Here is a 21,158-nt window from a genome sequence, read left to right on the forward strand (position 1 = left end):
ATGTGACGTTTCAAAGATATTTCATAAAAAATACATCATTTTCGTCAGAAGGAGTATTTCCTTTTCTCAAACACTTTCTACTAACCGAAGTGTCTTCAGAGCCAAACGATTCCCGTCACCATGGCGAGGTTCTTTCAAGATCATCCAATTCGCCATTCACAAATTCATTTGACATTCACACCGACTCGTGAAATTTGCTTAATAGGCACAAAGTACCGTGAAGATTGGCGAATTACATAGTTGATATATACGATTTAGCCTTCGTCGCTCACACGACGATCTATCCTCTAGAATCTAGATTCTATTAGCAGCGGTGACAGTGTAATGACTTGTGGAATGTAGACAAATCGTTTTCTTTTTTTTTATCCGTCATATTATCACGCGTTCCGTTATCTGTTCGAACGATGAAGGTTGCATCCAGAAATGGCCGTTGACAGTTCATCGGTTCAACAATTCCGTCAAGCCGATAAACGAGATTTTGAGGTTGCCGTAGACAACGTGGCAAACGTACGACCGCAACCTCAACGGTAACCTGAACAACATTCGCGCCTTCGATAAGATTATCGACACTTGCCCAATAGTTGGGGAGCCCAAGACGGAAATTCGGGATTTACTCGAGCATGTCAGATTAATATAAGGGGAGATTCCTTGGACCATGTAGTGCACCTCTACCAAAAATTAGACCAGGATATAGTGGGAATTGTCTAGGATAGCCTGTCAGAATAGTAAAAAAAACTCAATTGGGCTTCGAATTGTTTTCGCATTCGTTATTATAGTTGTGGAGCATAACATTTTCTACAAATTTTGTCAGAAGCAATTTTTTTACGTTTGAACGTTTCTGAGATATATGGCGATGAATGTACTTTAGACTGGGTTTCTACATTGACCTTGGCCTTTCGCATGTGTGGCTAAGCTCCTCGCCTTTATCGATTGTTCCTTCAAAAATGAATTAGAGAGACAAATGGACATTCTATTTGAAGGAATCAAACTCAATCATGGAAATGGCTCTTGCATAAGTCAAAAATGCTGAAATTCAATTCATAACTTGAAAATATTGATTTCACAACGTTGGCGTTCAATAATAAAAGAAAACGAGAAAAAATAACAATTTTAAAATATGATGTTTAAACTAGCCACCATGAGTTCTGATATATATATATATATGCTCTATCTATAGTCTACACTTTCTAATGCTTCTAATCATAGCTTTATTGCATATCAAAAATTTAAAAAGAGGCCACCATGAGCTTCAGTACATGCTCTATACCTTCTCATAGATGATTGTTTTATTCTGCTCGCATTTCTCATTTTAGCTGCTAAAAATTTTAGAAACAGTGTTTACATTAAACTAGGCCTCAACTGATTGCAATAGGAATTTATTTTGTATTAAATGCTGAAAATACAGAGTTATACCATTTCGAAATCTTAATGAAACGGTCATGTTATTTCTTGCATTGGCTCTCAGGTAACCTCGCAGGTATTATTTTTTACACCGCTCTTGGTTGAACTTCCAGGATTACTATCCAAAAAACAGTTGGAAAAAATTCCTTCATTTGGAGTCTTGCCTGCAAAACGAGTGGCGAAGGGTGTAATTCTCTTTAATTTTCGAAAATCTCCAATATCTCGAAAACCAAGGCACTTTTACTAAAGGTAAAATACATTTTTCTGAACCGCCATAGAGTCCTCTACCCGCAGGCTCCATATTATCCATTCATTACGCCACACCCTGTATAAGCATTTGATATACGATATAAAATTCAGGACGTCATCGTCTTATCTTCCATTAGCTCGGAAGAACACAACTGCAGAAGGAGTGAAAATTTCATATTTACGGTATCAACTATTTTGTAGGAAAATTATCGAACAGGTCATTTTCCATTTTGAATTAGGAATCAGGAGTTGAGATAGATCGTGCCATCAATGAATCACATTTCGATACTTTCGCAGTTACCTATAATTTTTTTAGTGTTCTTTTTCATTTTAAACCTTAAAAATCGACTAATTGGAACAAAACAAGGCTGGAAAAATTTTTGTCAATTGTCAATTTCGTTGGAAAAAATTCATCCCGGCCGACAGAAGAATTTTATCCATTCTTTTTTTTATACATTGAACCAAAACTGACTCATAATTACAATCTTCCCCAGTTCTCATGGCAGAGTATATTTCTCGAAATATGCTCTGAATTTAATGAATAAATAAGCAAAAATGCTGCTTCCTGACGTCATGAATATTATCGATAGTATAATGTGTATATAGGTAATCAGAGTAATTTGCGTTCAGTCGCTTAGAAGGTGGGTCGAAGAACAATATTTAGATAATGAGAAATAACAATTTTATTCGAGACGTCGCATCGCCTATTCAGACAATGACCCCCACAATACTCGTGTGAATAACGATTATAAATAACCGACTTCGAATGCAGCGCACTATTCGCTTGACAATGCCGGTGGATGAAAATCAAAATCAATAAAATAAATACAATAATGATACAGTGAAATTAAAAATTTTTCCTTCAAAAATATCCAATCAGTATTTTTTTGGATTGATTTTTTTACTGATATTGGGAATGCATAACATGATATTTAGATTAATTCTTAGGCCCAATCATGAACCGATTCGAAACAGCTCTCTATTTTATGGGTGTATCTACAAACCATTCTGATTGATCTTCAACGATAAGGGAGATATCCCGCTAAAGTGCCCAAAATGTGCCCAAACGGGTCATTGGATTTTGTGACTTTTACATTGAGCGAAATCCAAAAGCGAACCATCAAGATGATACTAGTGATCACAGGTTTTCCAAACATTCTATCGGAAAAACTAGCCGACAGTAGAGATAATTAGAGTAGAATAGATTAGAACAGAGCACAGCAGAGTATACTAGAGAAGAGTGAAGTAGAGTTCAGATAATCCCAAGAAATTGTTGATATCTTCAAGACAAATGAAGATATCGTGAAACGGTGTGTGCCCATATTTTTGTGAATCGGAAATTACGTTTATGCTCTCCTCAATTTAAACACTAATCCAGTTAAGTGTTGGTTTTTAACGGTTTTTGTTGATATTTCATCATAATATTTCAATATTCAATTATAGCAATTTTTACTGTAATCACGTTCTCTTCACGTTTGTTGTAATTGTTGTTTCAGCGCCCTGAAGAAAAACCGCAAAAGATTCGAAATATAGATGAATATGACGATTGATTATTGATTTTATTAATCTTGGACCGACTCTTTGACCTAACAGTAACTTGTGCAGTACCCAAACTCATTTCTCTATACTACGACAGTAGAATTTTATACAAGAAATTTCATATAAACTACAATCAATGGACTAATCATTAGTGTGCACAAAAGAATCATTCGCCAAAAAAGTTTCCTCTTCGGATTCCTTCAAAGAGGAATCCAAATATTACAAAAAAAGAGTGAAGAATATTTTCCATCGCAATCAGAATTGAATGAAAAAAGTTAAATGGTGAAGCAGTGAATAACTATAACAACAGAATAGCAATAATGATTCAAAAAACAAGTTTCAGATGAAACGGGTAAAACGCCTAAATAATTGGTATCTACAACCATATTCATATTCATAAAATATAATACGCCAGTTCAAATTCGATAATTATTATTGATTATTTGATATCATAGTAGCATAATTATCGAGATATAAAGACTTTAGTGAATAACTTTTCAGTCAATGGTAATGAACATTTGAAACATGAATCAATCAGAATGTCATTTTACCGTTTATATTGTTAATACATAATTAATTCATTAATCATTATTATAAAATAATTATCAAGGTATTAAGACTTTAGTGAATAAATTTTCATTCAATAGTAATAACATTTCAAAACATGAATCAATTAGAATATATGTCATGTTACCCCATAGACCTAATAATACATCTATTATTAGGTCTATGTGTTACCCCCTTATATTGTTATTACATAATTATTTCAGATTTTAATATCCATAATGAATTTATTTCTTTAAATCGGAATAACGTTTTAATGAGCATGCATCAATGAACTTACCCCTATTTTGCTTATGATAGATTTAGCAATCTTTGATAACCGTTTTCCAGCTTTTCTCTCTATTTTATTCAGGTTACTTGAAGTTTCCCTGTTTGTTTCACCACTTACAGACCCATACAAAATACTATCCCAAGGCGATGGAGGACTGGGATTTCGTGGTGGTGGCAAAATATATAACATTTTAACCTCTTTCAACGTTACTGAAGCACCATTTCGTCCAAAATTATCGCACAAATGCTTTTCCGAATGTTCAGATCACTGACAACGGCACCATACCTCTAATCACGAATATAATTAATACAAACGAACAGAATAAACAAGAAAGATCCACTTAAAATCCATCAAATCAAAACAAAGGCGGATTCCGAAATCCTATGACAACATTCTTAACCAACAGTCAGGAAAGACTGAGAAAAGTGAGAAAGAAGAAGAAATCTCACGAACACTAACAGCTGAACCGATTGAAATCCGAACATTGCCGATCATAAAACTATCAACTACAGATAAATAATAATAATGGTCCACGACTCCAGGACAAATTTTTTGCCGATAATGTTTGTACACTTTCATGTTTATCCCATCAAATATATGAAGATGAAATCTATATAAAACTGACAATGAAAGAAGTTCACATAGATATGTCTCATTCCTCTCAAAGCCTTTTGACTAGCTACACTGTAGCTGCTACAGAAATATTACAGTTTTTGAAAAGAACTAACGCGCCTTTGAGTAGAAATCGTTTTCTTAGGACAAAATAATGTTATAACATAGAACAGTTAAATTTGAATAAATCGAGCATGAATATTTCTTAATGAATGAATTATTTCATTCATAAATGATGACTTATTTACTCACAACTAGAAATGATGGTGAATCTTTAGAACTGGGGCTCCTTTGCACAGTCACTAAAGCCATTTCAATGAACTCAAGATAAATGAGTTCACAGTATTTTGGGGATCGTAAACAAAAAACTTTAATGCTACATGATTTTTGACAATATTCAAATGTCACAGCACTGTCATAACACAACAACAATTTATATTTTCATTGAATTCTGTAAAAGCATAATTTACCTCTCACAGATGACACTTGTCAAAAAAATAGAGATTATATTGATATATTGTCGCCATCTATCAAGAACAAAGAAAACTACATTTGTGAATTATCAAATGTAACAATTGAACTACCGCTTGTTTGAAACCACAGAACACTAATGTTACCACTTAAAATTATAATTTCAACGTTATTTATTTTCAGTTCATTGTCAGGCAACAATTTTTTATAGTTAATTTGCTGCTGACAAATTAGTGCAAGAATTTACGCAGGAGCAAATCGTCGATTTCATTTTTAATTGATTTTGTTTCAGAGATGAGGAGTGAAAACCCTAAAAAGTTTATTAAGAAGAGAAAGTTCCTCTATGAGAGTTTGAGAGTAACCTCTTTGATCTTAGACAAACTGTCTTTGATCAAAGAGTTAGGTTAGGCTTTGCTGTTTGAGACAGTTTGTCTCTGAGTGCAGATAGTTTGTTTCTGTTAATCTGATATTAGCCTTTTTGAGTCTTTGATATAATTCTGTAGACTGTGCTTGAAACCAAAGATTCCTCTTTGTTGAAACGTTCAACCCGTATCTACGGGTTGAAACCGTTTAGTGCTTCCGAAGAGTTAGGTGAGGTTAGGTTTGTAGTGTTCCGATTTAAAAAAAAAAACAATTCAAGATGCCCAAAATATTCACTCCAACTAACCAAATACGACACACAAATGTCGCAGTTGTGAAACTTACGAAAAAGGGAATGCGATTTGAAATTGCATGTTACAGAAATAAAGTTGTAGCATGGAGGGAACAGATGTAGGTACTGTTTAATTGATATGAATAACTTATTGTAAATCAATTTATCTATACATATATTACGTATACTACGTAATATATGTATATATTAAAATATTCAAAAACCTCCCTCCTTTTTCAGAGAAAAGGATATAGATGAAGTCTTGCAAATACATTCGGTTTTCACTAATGTGTCGAAAGGACAAGTAGCAAACAAACATGATCTCCAAAAAGCTTTTCACAGTGAAGATGTTACTGAAATATGTAAGGAAATATTGGCGAAAGGAGAGCTTCAAATATCAGACAAGGAGAGACATAGTAAATTAGATCAGGTCTTTAAAGAAGTAGCAACAATGGTGTGTGATCAATGTCTTAACCCTGAAACGAAAAGGCCATACCCCATAACAATGATTGAAAGGGCAATGAAAAATATGCATTTTTCTGTTAAATCAAATCAATCATCTAAACAGCAAGCTTTACTAGTATTGAAAAAATTGACAAAAGTGATGCCTTTCGAGAGAGCTAGAATGAAAGTAAAAATAACATTACAAGGCGAGGGCTCCAAGAACGTCAGGGAAAAAATAATGGAAATTGAATGCCTAGAAATTGAGGAGGAGTTTAAAAATGATGAAGACATTATTCTTATCACGGAAATTGATCCTGGAACTTATAAAGAAATAAAACAATTGTTAGAGGCAGAAACCTTCTTGGGAACAATAGAAACTATAAATTCTAATATAAAGGTTGAAGATGTAGAACATTTTGGATTTACTTAACAAATTTTATCTCATTATCACTCTTCCTGTATTTTAAATTAAAGTATGTATATAATTTTTGCTTTAATTAAAATCATACTATAAATTTAAGTTGTTCACCTTTGCTGAAGATGAGCCACAATATTATTATGATTATATGTGGCTCGCTTAGCATTTCGGGAACTTCGACTATGTAGATCTTTTGTTCTCTACCATACCCATTCATAGAAGCCCAAGGAGGTCGTCAATGGTTTTGATAAAACTGACAACATCCTTAGGGGCCTTGGCCGTTACCTCGTAAGTATCCAAGACAGGTTTCCCCATATGAATGGTTCTTAGGCCAGCTAGCTCTGGACACTTGTATATCATGTGCTCAGCTGTTTTTATTTCCAATCCACAGAGCCTACGAATCTCATCTGCTAACTCTCCCATATGGTACAAATGATATTTGGTGGATCGCTACCTTATATTGATATTTTCCCACAGAAAGGTTCAGATCCTGAACATAAGGAATGCCAGGAGAAAGAAGACTGTAGAAATGCCCAGAGCAACAATAATTTATTTTACAGCTGATGAATTATTCAATATTCAACTGGACATCTCCATATTTCATTTGCCCCACTATTTTTAATGCGCTGAGCGTATCTCTTCGTGAACTTCACCAGCCACAAATTTGGAGTTCTCTTATTCTAATGACAAAGCATAGACTGATTCAGAGAGTAGTCCATATGAACATTCGATGATTTATCACATTTAATAAAATTATTCTCGCATTGGGCAATTGTATTTTTAGTCCTTTCTTGTGTCAATCCCTTTGTTTAGAATAGAATTTCCACGATCTATACTATGTAGAACTTCAAGCATAGATTTTTCTGAAGGAATTTACATTAAAAAAATATTATTGAATGTTCGTTTTTCTATTCAACAAATTGAATTAACACATTTACTCATCCCTAATTGATATATAACTTCATTGTACTAGAAGAGAAAGCAGTAGTACATTCAACATAATAGCCAAATTCATGTCTTGACCTTAATGTCTATAAGATTATAAATTACATGCCAAACAATAATTTCCAAATGGAAAATGAATACTACTGTGACTGAATAGTTTCATCTGGTGTTGGAATATATATACTTTCAGTTCTTTGATCTCTTTTTGCTGCAATTCTAGATACTGTCAGGAGAAAATCTGATAATCGGTTCAAATATACTAAGGTTTCCTTATCAAGTGTACCTTCTTGAACAAATGGAATCACCTTCCTTTCCGTTTTTCTGCAGATAGACCTGGCAATATGAAGGGAGGCACTTGGCATACCTCCACCCTAAAATGACAGTTATTATATTTCAAATACACCTGAACTCATTCATAAATGTACTGGAATTATATATTGCTCCAGTGGGGCCAGCTCCTTAGAATACTCTTGAATCCAATCCTCCAATTCTTGAGTATATATTTTAGGCATCTGCTTTACTCCATTTGTTCCTTTGATACGTGATATGGCAGTACTTATATCTATTATTATAGTCTGAATTCTTTTCAATTTATCGGTGTAATCATGCTCATTTTCATAAGCATATTCCCTGGCTAACCTGAAATAATAATTTTTAATTTCTTTGATAGAATGAACCATAATTAATTGACTCACCCCAAATAACTAAGGAGCTCTTCAGTAGCTCCTATAGCATTGAAAATTGGGTGATCTTTAGGTAATACATCCCCATTTATGGTTTTAGATGTTCCATCATCTCCACTTCGACTGAATGATGCTTGGAGATTAAAATCTTCAGTTTTCAAAGGTCTTATTCTGTAATTTGAAGAAGACATTTGAGAAGAAGAAAAAATATGCATATAGTACCAAACTATACATACTCTTTCTTTTCCGCTTCTGGAAATTCCTTTTTAGAACAGTGTCTAACAGATTGCAACTGGACCAACCTGAATGCTGTACGCAAGGCCATCTGACCGGAATAAGCAATACAATATTTCTTGAATAGAAACGATAGAATTAAAACTCAGAACTGAAATTATTTATCAAAACTAAAGTTTGCACCACATTATCGAACCTACTAAAAATTTTAATTAGTCACCTTTGTCTGTATTCTACCCTCAAAATTATGTCAACGAAAATAAAAAATACAGCAGTTGTCTCTGAAATATTATTTTCAAGCAGGTATTTCCACCCTGTAAACAAAGATTATAGAGTTAACCTAACTCTCCTTGCCTTGTAGCCCTGAACCATAAAGTAAACATTAAAATATGTTCTGTAGTTCCATTGAACTCAGAACTCATTCCGAGTTCAATGATAATTTCAAAAACGATCTGAGCTGACTGGTGAAAGTTGTTTTTGTTTTGTCTAACATGTCTAAAAATATCTTAGTTTTGGGTACCCTCCATAGTTTTGGCACAGGTTAACCTTTTTCTGACCAATGTTTTTTAGTTTAGTATATGGAGGGTACCCTCCATAGTTTGGTAGCAGTGTAAAAACCAAAACCACAATTCAAAGATAGGATTATTTTATAATCAAAGAGGAACTTTAAAATGTTGGTTCCATGGGCGTCGCCAAATAGGAGCAGGGGCAGTTGTCCTCTTTGCTTGAACCTTCTACAAATGAAGCTTTAAAATCACCCTATACAATCGGCTGGTTATTTCGCCCCCCTCCCAACGTCTGGCGACGCCCTTGGTTATTTCACAAGATCAGAATAGCTATCTTTGAAGAGTGAATAAAAAAGAAAGTTTGGATGCTTCTTTATTCAACATGAGAATACCCACATATCTCATCACTATACAAACAACCATCAGGATGAAATTTGTAATACCAACAAGGTTTCTGTTTGTATTTTGAAGTATCTACAAGTGTATAGGGCTCCCTTAAGGAAACAGCGGCTTCTTCAAGTTTAAATATATAACGATGATTTCTCAGTAAAGTCTGCAATCCACCAAATTCATTCTTAAGATGATTCATATAATCCCTTGTTAGTAATTTGGACAATTCACTCAAAGGAATTGAACCTCCTATATTCCACTTTGTACCATTATCTCTGATGATGAACCTTTCCCTAAGCAGTAAACAATTACAAATTTCTTCAATTATTTTCTGCTTTACATTCTGATCAATCTGAGTACAATTCCTTACTTTCTCTATTGATGGCCTAGCTTCAAAATTAATGTTACTTGAGGCAAATTTTGATTTCAAAAGGCTATCTATATTTTCAAAGATATCGGAAGTTATCTCTGAACCGTCATTTTTTCTCAAACCAACCAAGCAGATCCTTTTTGTAGATGGTATTCTCAATTTATCAAACCAAGTTGTGAATTTACAAATTTCTGATATACTATTTATATACTGCAAGTAATCTGCATATTGACTTATGTTTGAGTTTTTCCTAATATATCTCTTTCCACAAAAATCAAATGGGCAACAAGGCAAGACAAAATAGTTTGTTATAGGAGAACTTTTGGATGCAATTACTGGTAACCAGGGGGTTAATTCATCAGAATGATTGCCAATCAACCATGTTGCATTTGGGAATTTGGAATTAGAATCAACAATTCCAACCTGCAAGAGATTTTTTTTTTAAATTAGAGTCAACATAGATTATGTTCCTACCTTTAGATCTGCACTATCTGAAAACAAATCCCAAACTCTCCTTTTCCTTAGATCAATTCCATGGCCCTTAAAACCTTCTTTGTTTAAAATATATACAAGTAAACCATTTCCACAACCACAGTCAACAAAGTTCACAAAATTCCTAGCTTCACCTTTATATTCCTCAAGCCATAAACAAATCAGGTAGGATGCAATGGCAATATCCTCATAAATGAATTTTTGTGGATCTGTCTTTGTTTTTTCCCACCAAACCTGCAAGAACTTCAATATTATTCTGAAAATTTTCACTTCACTATTCACCTTTCTCAAAGACTCTCCATATATTTGTTTCAAATTGTTGTAACAATGACAATACTTCTCCTTAGGTATTCTCATCAAGGATTGAATGACATTCTCTTCTTCAGCAAGTTCAGTCCAGTTTATCAATTTTTTGAACAAAAAATTAAACATCCATTCAGCACAACTTGTATCAGCATCTTCGAAATTGTTCAACACAATTCTCATGAAGTTCTCTCTTGTCAATTCTATTCGATATGGAAACAATGGCAAAGGATTCAGTTTCTCTTCTTCGACACATGCAGAGAAGAAAGTTGCCCAGTTGTTGTCTCTATCAAGTACTATCAGTTCAACACATTTACTACATTTGTTAATTCTTGGTAAAATGATTCTAACAGAGATGTATAGACCACTATTTGATGTATACAGAGTATCAATATTTTCTTCATATAATTTGACATTTTTATCATAAGTATCCAATAAATTCAATAAAAAATTCTGGCCAATATTTTCTCTATCTACTTTTTCTAATCTTTGCACTTCATATTTCAAAGCATGGGGGGTTAGTACATCTGTTATGTTGAAAGTGTTCTGACAATTGAAATCAATTTTATGAAATAATATTTGGTCTGCAACAGCTATTTTTCTATTTATAATATGTGGTCGATTATGATATATTAATAGTGATTTCCAGAACTCATCTCTAGATAAAACTGAAGCACTGGTTGCCAGTGGAACTTGGAACATTTTAGCTCTTTTCTGGAAAATACTGAAAAAATCTACAAGTTATATTGAAAAAATATAATTATGAAAATTCACCTTTTTTATAACCCACTCGGCGTCTTCATAAGATCTTCTGATAATTTCACGTATCCTTTCAGGATCACTTTCAGTTTTATGCTGCTTGAAGCTCTAAAAATTATTTGATAAATTTCAATAATTCAGAAGATTGGTATTATCGTACTTGTTTTATTTGGAATTTGTAATATTGTTTAGGCCCTGAAGGTAATTTGTCACACTGTCGTAAAAGATATTTAAATAATCGTTTGGGACACGGTGATTGTATCGAGGAAAATTTTCTTATAGCATTTGAAAACATTCCTGGCAAAGACACTTAAGAACTTATTACTTAATTTATTAAGTCTAGGCAGAAACAACAACAAACGATTAACCCCATAGAACACAAATATTAAATTAACCTCTTTGCAATAACCTATCACGGTATCCACAGAACATGGACAACTAAATATTTGATGTTCTGTGTTTGTCCATAGAGTAACCATGTAACCAACAAGTTGGTTACTTGTGTTTTTATTATATGGCTGTGGGTGTGGTGTATTATTCATCTTGTTGATTAGTTTTAATAAGGACTGGTTTAAATTTAGAAGATTGGAAGTCTTCTAGAAATTTTATTGAATAAAAATGAAGCTGTTTCCAATTTTGTTAGCAACAATTTTAGTCAGCGTTGGTAAATATACCATTCAGAATGAAAATATATATTCTATTTTTGATTAAATTGCTTTCAGCCTCTGCCTTAGAATGTTATGTTTGTGACAACCAAGAAAACAATAATGGAAAATGCACCAATACAATCAAAATATGTGATTATGGAGAGGATACTTGTCTAACAGAATTGAAGTGGGGTAGTACCCCATACTGGCAAGAAGGTGCCTTGAAACAATATTACATATCAAAAAGATGTTCAACAAAAAATAAGTGCCTTAAATATAAGTATAGCAATATGGCATATTGCACACACATTTGGTGGCAAGATTGGAGGTGTTCTGAATGTTGCAAGGGTGATCGCTGCAATTATTATATCATCGTAAGTTGATTTATTTTACAATTGAATTAACAAGCTATCTTAATTTGAATCTTGTTTCAGTCTGGCGCAAGTCGAACCCATATGCCAGTGTCCATTATTTTAGCAGCAATATTCACAGCCCGCAGTATTTTATAGTGAGTGCATTATGTGTTGTTTAATTCAATAATTCTGGAGATAGTTTGATGAAAAGCTATGAATTCATGAAATGGGGAACTCGTGTTATAAATAAATTAAAGGTTCACTTTTAATCAAGCTGAAACTAAATACAGAATTCATTGTGCCTAAATATCAGAACCTTTTTTGAAAAATAATGAATCTAGTTTTATAGCATCGTCCTTTTCTGTATTTAAGCAAATTAGTATGTATATATTTATATGAAAGGTGATCTATTAAGGGAAACAACCATTGAAATACAAGCAGAATCTATACAGATTGCGAAAATGCCACTCCAAACAGGGATTTCCACTAGAAGAAGAGCACTGTAAAAATGCAGTTGCCTAGTGCTAGAATAATTTTATGAAATGTGATATCTTATTGAAAGTTCATATGGACGGCTATTGAATCAGTTCCAACTTTGCGAATTTGTGGCTGGTTACATCACTTGTAGGCGATGAGGTAGCTGCAGCTCACTCAAAAATGGGGCAAATCAAATAAGGAGCACTCCAGTTAAATAGTGAATAATTCTTCACCTGTAATGAAATTATTCTCACACAGATCGATTGCAGTTTTACAGTCCTCTTCTTTCACATGGCATTTATGAATGATTGTAACCTCCCAATTGGTTTTGAATTTCTTTGTGTTGCTCTTTACACACAATTTAAAAATTGAATCAATCATTTATGAACATACCCTCTATGAATTCAAAACTGAATCATGTGCAGTTGACATAAAGTTTGTTTTAGCATCAGTTCCGAACTGTTTATAAACGGTTCAGAACTGATGCTAAAATGAACCTATTTATTTGCAAAACTTGACTGTATTGGTTGCGTTCACAAACTTACTCCGGGAGTAGAGTATGAGTATATGGCCATGCTCAGAGTATACTCTGGGGAACTAAAAGTGCGTTTGTGAACGCTTCGAGTAATCAGAGCTTACTCAGAGTAAGTTTGTGAACGCAACCCTAACCTCTTTGTTAAGGAAAAGCATTATTAATTAGTTTACATACAGAATGTTGTACCAAGATATATATCCTATATCTGGATGTCCAATTGTAATTAATGTACCTTAATTTCTGTATTATTTTTACTTCCATTCAAGGTATACTTTGTTATTTGTAATTGTTTTTATATACTATGAAAGATATCCGTCCAATTTTTATTGAAATTTATATTTCTAGATTATACTTTTTTTTTAATGTGTTTTTTTATTCAACCCATATTCTAATCAGTTCGGAATGAATGTGAATTGAGATTGAAATCGTAGTTTTCAATTATATCAACAACTTTTTGCCAAAATATTGTAAGGTGCAAGGCAAGTAGTTGAGGTTTAAGATGTTTTGGCAAAGATGTATCAATATTTATACAGAAATCAATTAATTTTTAAGCAGGGTATTAATAGAAATAAGTTTTATAAAAAGTAATATTTTATTAACAACTAACTTTCAACATAAAAGAAACCACTCCTGTTGCCACTCAGTATTAAAAAAAAAATCTTTATATCCCATAGACATCTCATCAAATCAGTCTTTTACCTAAAATCTCAATTCTCATAAAAATATCAGCCGAATAATTCCACCAATATTCAATAAAAGGTAATGTTAAATAAATGACTGTATTGGAACAAGATACATCAAGAAAAAGTGTTTTTAATCAATAATTCATTTTTCCATCACTGTCTACGCTTCTTCTCAGATGCCTGTTCCTGAAAACAAAAAATACAAAATTAAAGTCGGAAATATAACAGGAATGCAGTTGAGTTTGAGGAACTTCAAATAATAAATTTCATTCAACTATTAATTAATTATATTATTAATACAACAAGTTATTTTCAGCTGAAATCTGTAGTGATTTTTAATTGAATGCTCTGAAGACAGAAATAAAAAACAATGCAGATAAAAGAAGAGGTAATATGTAAATGACTTTGGAGTTTTTATAACTGATGAAGAAAATGTCTTAAAAAAAAATTGAAAAAATATTTATGGCATACTTCTGATATGGAATATGTTTTTCAATTGTCAAAAATTATTATTGATTCAACTATAATTTTAAAAAGTCTGGAATACATAATTGCCTGTTGAACTCAAGGTAATTATAATTCCAACCTTGAGTATGAAGGTATTATGCTTATCTATTGGAAAACTCATAATTGTTTTCTGATAGTGTAAAATGAAAACATTCCATATAGAAAATAATTTTGTGACATCATGAAGTTATAAATAGAAATAAGCCAATTCATGATTACAAATCTGAACAAATGTTAAGATTTTTCTGATGCAAATTAATAAAAATTTCAAAAATAATAAATATGTATGTAGTGATAATGAATGATTTTCAATAAAAAAAAAAAATAATATGGAATTATTTTTTCATAACTGACATTGTTGAAAGGTTGCATTCTTGAAAAAAAAGTATAGAAAGGATTGGCTATGGGTGGGAAAATAGGATGGGAGTTACCTAGAGTAAGTTACCTTCTGGGTTAAGATGATGAGCAGTCTTCTGAAGATACCAATAAAATCAATAAACAGATCCAAAGAGTGGGCCACAAAATCTCTGTTTCCTAATCTAAACTTTTCAATTATGATTTGGGTGTCATAAAGAACAAATCCGCACATTGCAAAAAGACCTAAGTACAATTGTGCTTGGAAAACCATAAAAGATCCAAAAAACAAATTGGCAAAAGAGAGAATCACTAGAGTTGACATGGCTGTCATCAGAGGTCCCCCCAAATAAAGCCACTTTCCTCTTTCAGCCAACAAGGCACAAATTGTGAAGGAAACGAATACAACGCTAGTTCCAATTAATGCTGTTACAATTATTCTGGGATCTACAACTATAACATGTTCTAACAGTGGGCCCATTCCAACACCTAAAAATTAATCCAGTCATTAAGTTGGTCATGCTTTTATCGACAAGTGAATACCTGTGAGAGATGTAAAGCCCAATAGGTAACCAACTCTCCAGTGCATATCCTTTCCACCATTATCAGAAGTTGTCATGAGTAAAACAAAAAATATTAGCCCTCCGATAGCAGATAAAAAACCTGCCTGTAAGATGTCGGTGTAAATATGTACTGAGGCCCCAATAGCGGCTGCCAATGTAGACATTGCAAGGCAGGCATAGACATTTTTCAGGTGCTGTTTCACAGGTGGTTCCCTAAAAAACGGTAATTAATGTGTTGAAGATATACCCATATCAACAAGAGTAATAAGGATTGCAACTTGAGTTTTTTTAATGACTTCTAAGACGGAACGACAAACATAATGACCTTCGTTTCGTATTTGACAAGACGCAGGGTATTAAAAAATTACTGTTTGTCCAAATCCTATTTTCGGTTATTACAAATAAAAACTCTTACAATTATTCATCAAATTTTATACTCACAATTTATTATTGAAGGAATTTAGAAAGGATTGTACTGAAGGCGTCATTTTGTCCAAACTTCAAACTCACTGAACAAAACACCAAATCACGTATCACTTGATATGAGACGATATGAATTGATCGATAATTACTCGTGTAAAACCTCTCTATTTCTTCGCTGTTTATACTTGACTCACAACTTATGCTCACAACTCACAATATTACTTGAAATTACTAGAATATAATGCACCAAGCAAATTCCTACACGTCAGACAGATAAATAAATTCTAGAAGTTATTCCTGTCCCTTCCAGATATTTTCCGCGAAGTTATTGGTGCGTTTTATCACGTGATTTTCCGTGTCAAGTATTCGCTGTAAAAGGCGCATTTCCGTGACCCCAATAAATTTCGAGTTAATTTTAGGAAAAAGTCATTCCCAAAAAATTAATCAAATTTCACTTGATTACTTCGTACTAGACATTTCTTGGAACTTAGAATTTAGCTAGTCTATGAATTTAACCTCAATGAAAATTACTTTCTGCAAGTTCTGTCAAAACCATGTCAACTGTCCATCGTGTTTATCATAGACGTATTTATTTGAAAATATAATATATAGTCCTGTTTCTGAAGCTAATTTGGTGTTTATTTGAAAATATAATATATAGTCCTGTTTCTGAAGCTAATTTGTGTTTTTGCAAAGAAAGGCGTCTATTTATTATGACTATCAGTTACTTCGGCGAAAATCAATCACATGCATCTGTTCAATGAATCATATTCATAGGCCCAGTTGAAGGATGTCTATTAAGAGATACAGAATTATTCCAATTTGTAATTGTTATTTTTAAGGGAAAAATGGAGGATTAAATTTTATCGTACTTCCCTGAAACTGGGTCAAGAACGCAAAAAGTTAATCTTATATATAATTCACCAGAAGTACACTGTATTTTTTAGAAGCTCAGTAAATTGTGGTAAACTCAATTCAAACAAAAAGCCACATACTTATTTTAGAGAGCAGCTTCTAATTAGTTGAAAGTTGCTTCCAGTTTTCAGGCTGGAACAGAGAAAACAATAAATTTTCCCTAATATTTATTCATACACAGTAGTATAAAACAAATGTTCAGAGATAAAATTAACTTATATGATACCAATTTTATTGGCAACGTCTAAGGCGTCATAGTCCCTCGCCAATCTTACGTAAGCCTTCTTCTTGCCATCAGGCCTGATCAAAGTGTTAACTTTAGCAACATTTATATCATAAAGTTTTTTGACAGATTGCCTTATATGGTTTTTGTTAGCCTTTGTATGTACCAAAAAGACCAGAGTGTTGTTATCTTCAATCTTCTTCATTGCCGCCTCAGTAGTCAATGGATATTTTATGATGTTGAAAGCATCCATACGGCTCCTAGTTGGTACAGATTTCCTAGGGTATTTTGGGTTTCTTGGGGGCCTGAATGTTTTTGGCCTGTGAAAATGGACTGATGTACGGATCTTACGTACTCTAGTACCGCTTGATCCCTTAATAACCTAAACATTCAAAATATAAAATACATTAGAAGACGTTAAGATTTTAAATAATCCATAGTATGTTTTTTAAAAATTCAGTGTTTGATTTGATGATTTCATTTTGCATTCAAAGAGATTCTCACATAAAAGTTTCATCATAAATGCATCAGAAAAAATGCTTCCAAGACTTATAGACAAAAACTACAATGATACCACTATCTGCGAAACCTCACTATCTCATTATGGGAAGTGGATTTTCATAAAGTTTGAAATGTTGAAAATAACAAAAATATGATATGGTCAAGGGAAGCACAATTGCAGCCTGCTAATATGAATTTTCACCTTTTTTTGGGCACGTTCAGCCTTCTTGATTTCAGCAGCTTTAACGGCAGCCTTCTTCTGTTTATCTTTAGGTTGCTGTTTGGGAGCAACATTTCTTTTGGGCTTAGTGATTGCTACTTTAGATGTTGCTTTCTCCATAGATTTTTGACCTTGAGGTTTCTTCGCTGCCCCCTTGGTTGCAGGTTTGGCAGATGCTTTAGATGCTTAAAAAACAAATTGTAAAAAAAATTAACAAGTAAATTTACTTCATGGACATACCTTTAGCCGAAGCAGGTTTTGCTGCAGATTTTGCTGCAGGCTTGGAGGAAGGTTTGGCTGCCTTAGCAGCTGGTTTAGTGGCAGACTTAGCAGAAGTTGCACTAGCTGAAGCTTTTGCTGCTGCTTTTGGAGCCGGAGCTGGTGTTTTAGAAGACCCAGCAGAAGTTGGAGTTTTCGAAGAACCAGCTGAAGCTGGTTTCTTCTTTTCCTCTTTCTTCGCCGAGGAAGCTGAAAATAATTTCCTGTTGTTAATGGAGAACTTAACCTCAAATTATTTATTTATTTCAATACCATCATCAGAAATTCAAAGATGTTTTCATAAGACATATCAAAGAGATTCTCACGAATTGTAATCATCATACAAAATATTGTATTTCTTCAAAAAACGTATAACATCCACAACGGAACAACGTGTTCATCCGCGTGGTCAATGTCTTTCGTACTTTCAATAAAATCAGAATGGAAAATGAGTGAAATAAAATATTATTGATATACCTATTCATTGAAGCTAATTCAAATGTAAAAACAATTCAAATAAATTACTTACCGGGCTTTTCACTTGATTTAGGTTTCGATGGAGCCATCGTTACTCCTTATTGAATAACCAAAAAAGAAGGAGCCTGTCGATAAAGATGGCGGCTTAGACTACAGAGTTAAAATATGTGAATCTATGACTGGTATTCCTTATGTTTTTCTACTATTTGATGGCAACCTGTTTTTTCCCCACCCAAAAATATGAATTTCCATATATTAGTTACGATACAAAATTTGAAAATTGTATTAACCCTTTTTCTTCGTATATTTTCAATAGATTAATGCCTCACAGGAATATATGACTATTTCCATAATTCATTAACTATGCTGATAACACCTGCTATTCTTACGATAAACTTGCATACAAACAAATGCTTACAACGTACCTGAAATTTTTAGTCGCCCACGTTTAATGATAATTCTGTGCAGGTTGTAAAAATGCAATAAAATTCATTCTCCATTGAAATCAGTAAAATATTAGCAGTGCAGGGAGAATGAAAAATGGAGTTCTCTGAAATTCCTAACGAAAGAAAATTAGACTGTTTTGTGAAACCTTATGAAATGTGTTGTACACCCTATTACAAATTGGATTTTAGCGAAATTACAAAAGAAATGTGTAATGATGAAAAAATTAAAATTAACATTGCAAACCAAATGAAGGTTTGCAAAATAATAATCGTTGGAGATGTCTCTGTTGGAAAAACTTCGATTGTCAACAGGTGATTTTAAAAATAATAAAATTTCAAACTTGTTGCAAACTATATACTAGCAATTTTCAGGTTCTGTAGAAAGATGTTTGATAGTTCATACAAATCGACAATAGGAGTTGATTTCGAAACAGAAAGGTTTTATATTCTAGGAATACCTTTCAATTTACAAATGTAAGTACCGGGTGTATATATTGAGTTTCAATTATCTGATTTCATGAACTTTTGAAATTAAGGCTGTATCGATTTTATTCTATTCAAACACAGATGTCGCCTCTGTATAAATTACTTTACAGTGTTTTATATAGTCACTGTAAATTACTTGAGAGTGATTGATAGAGTCACTGTAGATTACTTATAGTGACTATCAAATCAGTGTAACTGTAAGTAATTTCATTATACAGTGACGGACAAGTCTTTCTTTATACAATGGTGATGGTATGGCTGTTACAGTACAGTCACTGTAACTTAATAACGTCCGTTTTGACGCTCACTTTATTTGCGCAAACTGGCAGTTTGTGTTTGTATAAGCCGAATTAAAGTGTGAAAGCAGAAGCAAATTTTGCGCAAGCCAAATTAATTGTAAAGTCCGTACCGAACATAAAATCGGCTGGAGGTCCCAAGGGTATGTCTGGTATGTTCCAAGGGTAAAAAATGAGAAAGGAAGTTTTGGAGGAGCATTTGCTGCCAAGTAACCTCGGGTTTTTTTGAACGTTCATTATTTGAATAATAGAAGCGGTATATTTCAGATGGGATACTGCTGGTCAGGAGCGATTCAAGAGCATAGCCCAGTCTTACTACAGAAATTCACATGGTAATCACTTCACCACGATGAACTAATGATTCTTTAGATCTTTAAAACATAAAAAATTGCTTTCAGTTGTTATTGTCGTTTTTGATTTATCTAAGCCAGAAACTCTTTCGAACACACGGAGATGGTTCTTCGACGCAATGCAAACTTGCGGCGATATGTTGCCGTATGTGTTTTTAGTTGGAACTAAGAAAGACTTGATGGTAAAAAGCTTATTTAAGGGTATTTCAATTGCTCGAGTTGTAATAATATGACAATTTTAAGGGTGGATTCGCATATAAGAATTCTGAGCTGAATGCTGTAACTATGGCGAAAGCTATAAATGCTGAATATTGGCCAGTATCTTCGAAAAGCGGAGAGAATATAGACAAACTGTTCGCTAGAATAGCGGTACTAGCTTTCGATGACTCTGCTAAGAATGAATTATTGAAACCCAAGAAGGTTTCTATTGGTTCAGAATTGATTTGTAAGATTCAACCATTTTATTTATTGAGTATTATTTTTTTCTACTAAAAATAACAAAAATTGATCTCATTGTTCAATGGTTTTCAGCTTTCAAGAATAATAAAAAAGTTGCTTCCAAAAGTAACTCCATGTGTACGAATTGCAAGAGAAGTTGAAGAGAAACGGAAGGGAATTACAAGTTAGGCCTTGTTTATGCTGGCCGGGCTTATTGCCTAACCCCTTATGGATTTTCGCCTTTCGAGAAATATAAAAATTTTAGATTTTAAGGTTTGTTTCTGCTGGCCAGTAACCTCAACTTTTATATATAGTTGTATTTATTGCAGTTTAACATCCAAAATCCTGCAAATTTTAAGTTTACTCCTAGAGTTAGGGACTAGGGAACAAGTTATGGGCCAGCATAAACAAGGCCTCAGTGTTTATTTTCCTTCTTCAATGTTAGTTTTCAGATTTGGATTGTACAAACAAGTAATTTACTATATAATAACAATAAATTCTATAAAGAGCAAAATTGTTTGTATTAAAATTTCAACCTGGATGTTAGGCAACTAACAATTCAAGTAGACTTCGACCTCCCCTCTGACAGTGACAGTCAACTGTCAAAACATTTGCTACGTTTACGTTTCCCTGCAAAATAGGAGCTTTGATAGGAGCTTATTCTGCTTATCTCTCATCACAAAACAGGATTTTCGTAAGACTA

The 21,158-nt window shown here is 33.2% G+C and overlaps 8 protein-coding genes across 13 annotated transcripts in view; 3 read left to right on the plus strand and 5 right to left on the minus strand.

Annotated features, from left to right (window-relative positions):
• LOC123313216 (protein phosphatase Slingshot) overlaps positions 1-5,116 on the minus strand; it is a 156,429-nt gene extending 151,313 nt beyond the window's left edge. Inside the window, exon 1 of one of the 3 annotated variants that reach the window (XM_044897978.1) lies at positions 4,889-5,116. In XM_044897978.1, the coding sequence (XP_044753913.1) occupies positions 4,889-4,948 (60 nt within the window). In that variant the 5' untranslated portion in view covers positions 4,949-5,116. Of the gene's footprint in view, positions 1-4,033; positions 4,447-4,888 lie in introns of those variants that run through there. The other 2 variants (XM_044897976.1, XM_044897977.1) reach the window with 2 other exon arrangements.
• A 379-nt stretch (positions 5,117-5,495) lies between these two features.
• LOC123313221 (ribosome maturation protein SBDS) lies at positions 5,496-6,718 on the plus strand. Its single transcript, XM_044897989.1, has 2 exons — positions 5,496-5,878; positions 6,000-6,718. The coding sequence occupies exons 1-2, from the start codon at positions 5,748-5,750 to the stop codon at positions 6,631-6,633; spliced, it is 765 nt and encodes a 254-aa protein (XP_044753924.1). The 5' UTR covers positions 5,496-5,747; the 3' UTR covers positions 6,634-6,718.
• A 792-nt stretch (positions 6,719-7,510) lies between these two features.
• On the minus strand, positions 7,511-8,863 carry LOC123313223 (corrinoid adenosyltransferase-like). Of its 2 annotated transcripts, none has more exons than XM_044897992.1 (5): positions 8,704-8,863; positions 8,486-8,601; positions 8,262-8,420; positions 7,992-8,205; positions 7,511-7,937 (listed from the first exon to the last, which is right to left on the minus strand). In XM_044897992.1, the coding sequence occupies exons 2-5, from the start codon at positions 8,572-8,574 to the stop codon at positions 7,707-7,709; spliced, it is 693 nt and encodes a 230-aa protein (XP_044753927.1). In that variant the 5' UTR covers positions 8,575-8,601; positions 8,704-8,863; the 3' UTR covers positions 7,511-7,706. The 2 variants fall into 2 exon arrangements, with proteins under 2 accessions (XP_044753927.1, XP_044753928.1); XM_044897993.1 differs by having other exon boundaries at positions 8,486-8,634; positions 8,704-8,862.
• A 482-nt stretch (positions 8,864-9,345) lies between these two features.
• LOC123313218 (LYR motif-containing protein 9) lies at positions 9,346-11,687 on the minus strand. Of its 2 annotated transcripts, XM_044897982.1 has the most exons (5): positions 11,464-11,513; positions 11,319-11,411; positions 10,524-11,268; positions 10,224-10,475; positions 9,346-10,172 (listed from the first exon to the last, which is right to left on the minus strand). In XM_044897982.1, the coding sequence occupies exons 3-5, from the start codon at positions 11,244-11,246 to the stop codon at positions 9,363-9,365; spliced, it is 1,785 nt and encodes a 594-aa protein (XP_044753917.1). In that variant the 5' UTR covers positions 11,247-11,268; positions 11,319-11,411; positions 11,464-11,513; the 3' UTR covers positions 9,346-9,362. The 2 variants fall into 2 exon arrangements, with proteins under 2 accessions (XP_044753917.1, XP_044753919.1); XM_044897984.1 differs by lacking the exons at positions 9,346-10,172; positions 10,224-10,475 and having other exon boundaries at positions 11,100-11,268; positions 11,464-11,687.
• Positions 11,688-11,796: 109 nt separating this feature from the next.
• Positions 11,797-12,801, plus strand: LOC123313224. Its single transcript, XM_044897994.1, has 3 exons — positions 11,797-11,967; positions 12,026-12,324; positions 12,385-12,801. Exons 1-3 carry the CDS (start codon positions 11,922-11,924, stop codon positions 12,457-12,459), a joined length of 420 nt encoding a protein of 139 aa, XP_044753929.1. The 5' UTR covers positions 11,797-11,921; the 3' UTR covers positions 12,460-12,801.
• Positions 12,802-14,080: 1,279 nt separating this feature from the next.
• On the minus strand, positions 14,081-16,196 carry LOC123313222 (bax inhibitor 1). The gene is made up of 4 exons (XM_044897990.1): positions 15,864-16,196; positions 15,403-15,635; positions 14,951-15,348; positions 14,081-14,184 (listed from the first exon to the last, which is right to left on the minus strand). Exons 1-4 carry the CDS (start codon positions 15,908-15,910, stop codon positions 14,152-14,154), a joined length of 711 nt encoding a protein of 236 aa, XP_044753925.1. The 5' UTR covers positions 15,911-16,196; the 3' UTR covers positions 14,081-14,151.
• Positions 16,197-16,912: 716 nt separating this feature from the next.
• LOC123313818 (60S ribosomal protein L23a) lies at positions 16,913-18,651 on the minus strand. The gene is made up of 4 exons (XM_044898855.1): positions 18,492-18,651; positions 17,945-18,172; positions 17,687-17,889; positions 16,913-17,365 (listed from the first exon to the last, which is right to left on the minus strand). Exons 1-4 carry the CDS (start codon positions 18,526-18,528, stop codon positions 16,976-16,978), a joined length of 858 nt encoding a protein of 285 aa, XP_044754790.1. The 5' UTR covers positions 18,529-18,651; the 3' UTR covers positions 16,913-16,975.
• A 150-nt stretch (positions 18,652-18,801) lies between these two features.
• LOC123313819 (ras-related protein Rab-36) lies at positions 18,802-20,976 on the plus strand. Of its 2 annotated transcripts, none has more exons than XM_044898856.1 (6): positions 18,802-19,197; positions 19,258-19,359; positions 19,935-19,999; positions 20,066-20,199; positions 20,261-20,462; positions 20,549-20,974. In XM_044898856.1, exons 1-6 carry the CDS (start codon positions 18,980-18,982, stop codon positions 20,614-20,616), a joined length of 789 nt encoding a protein of 262 aa, XP_044754791.1. In that variant the 5' UTR covers positions 18,802-18,979; the 3' UTR covers positions 20,617-20,974. The 2 variants fall into 2 exon arrangements, with proteins under 2 accessions (XP_044754791.1, XP_044754792.1); XM_044898857.1 differs by having other exon boundaries at positions 19,020-19,197; positions 19,248-19,359; positions 20,549-20,976.
• Positions 20,977-21,158: the final 182 nt, after the last annotated feature.

The sequence above is a fragment of the Coccinella septempunctata genome, chromosome 5 (genome assembly GCF_907165205.1).
Source record: "Coccinella septempunctata chromosome 5, icCocSept1.1, whole genome shotgun sequence".
NCBI classification, from domain to species: Eukaryota; Metazoa; Arthropoda; class Insecta; order Coleoptera; family Coccinellidae; genus Coccinella; species Coccinella septempunctata.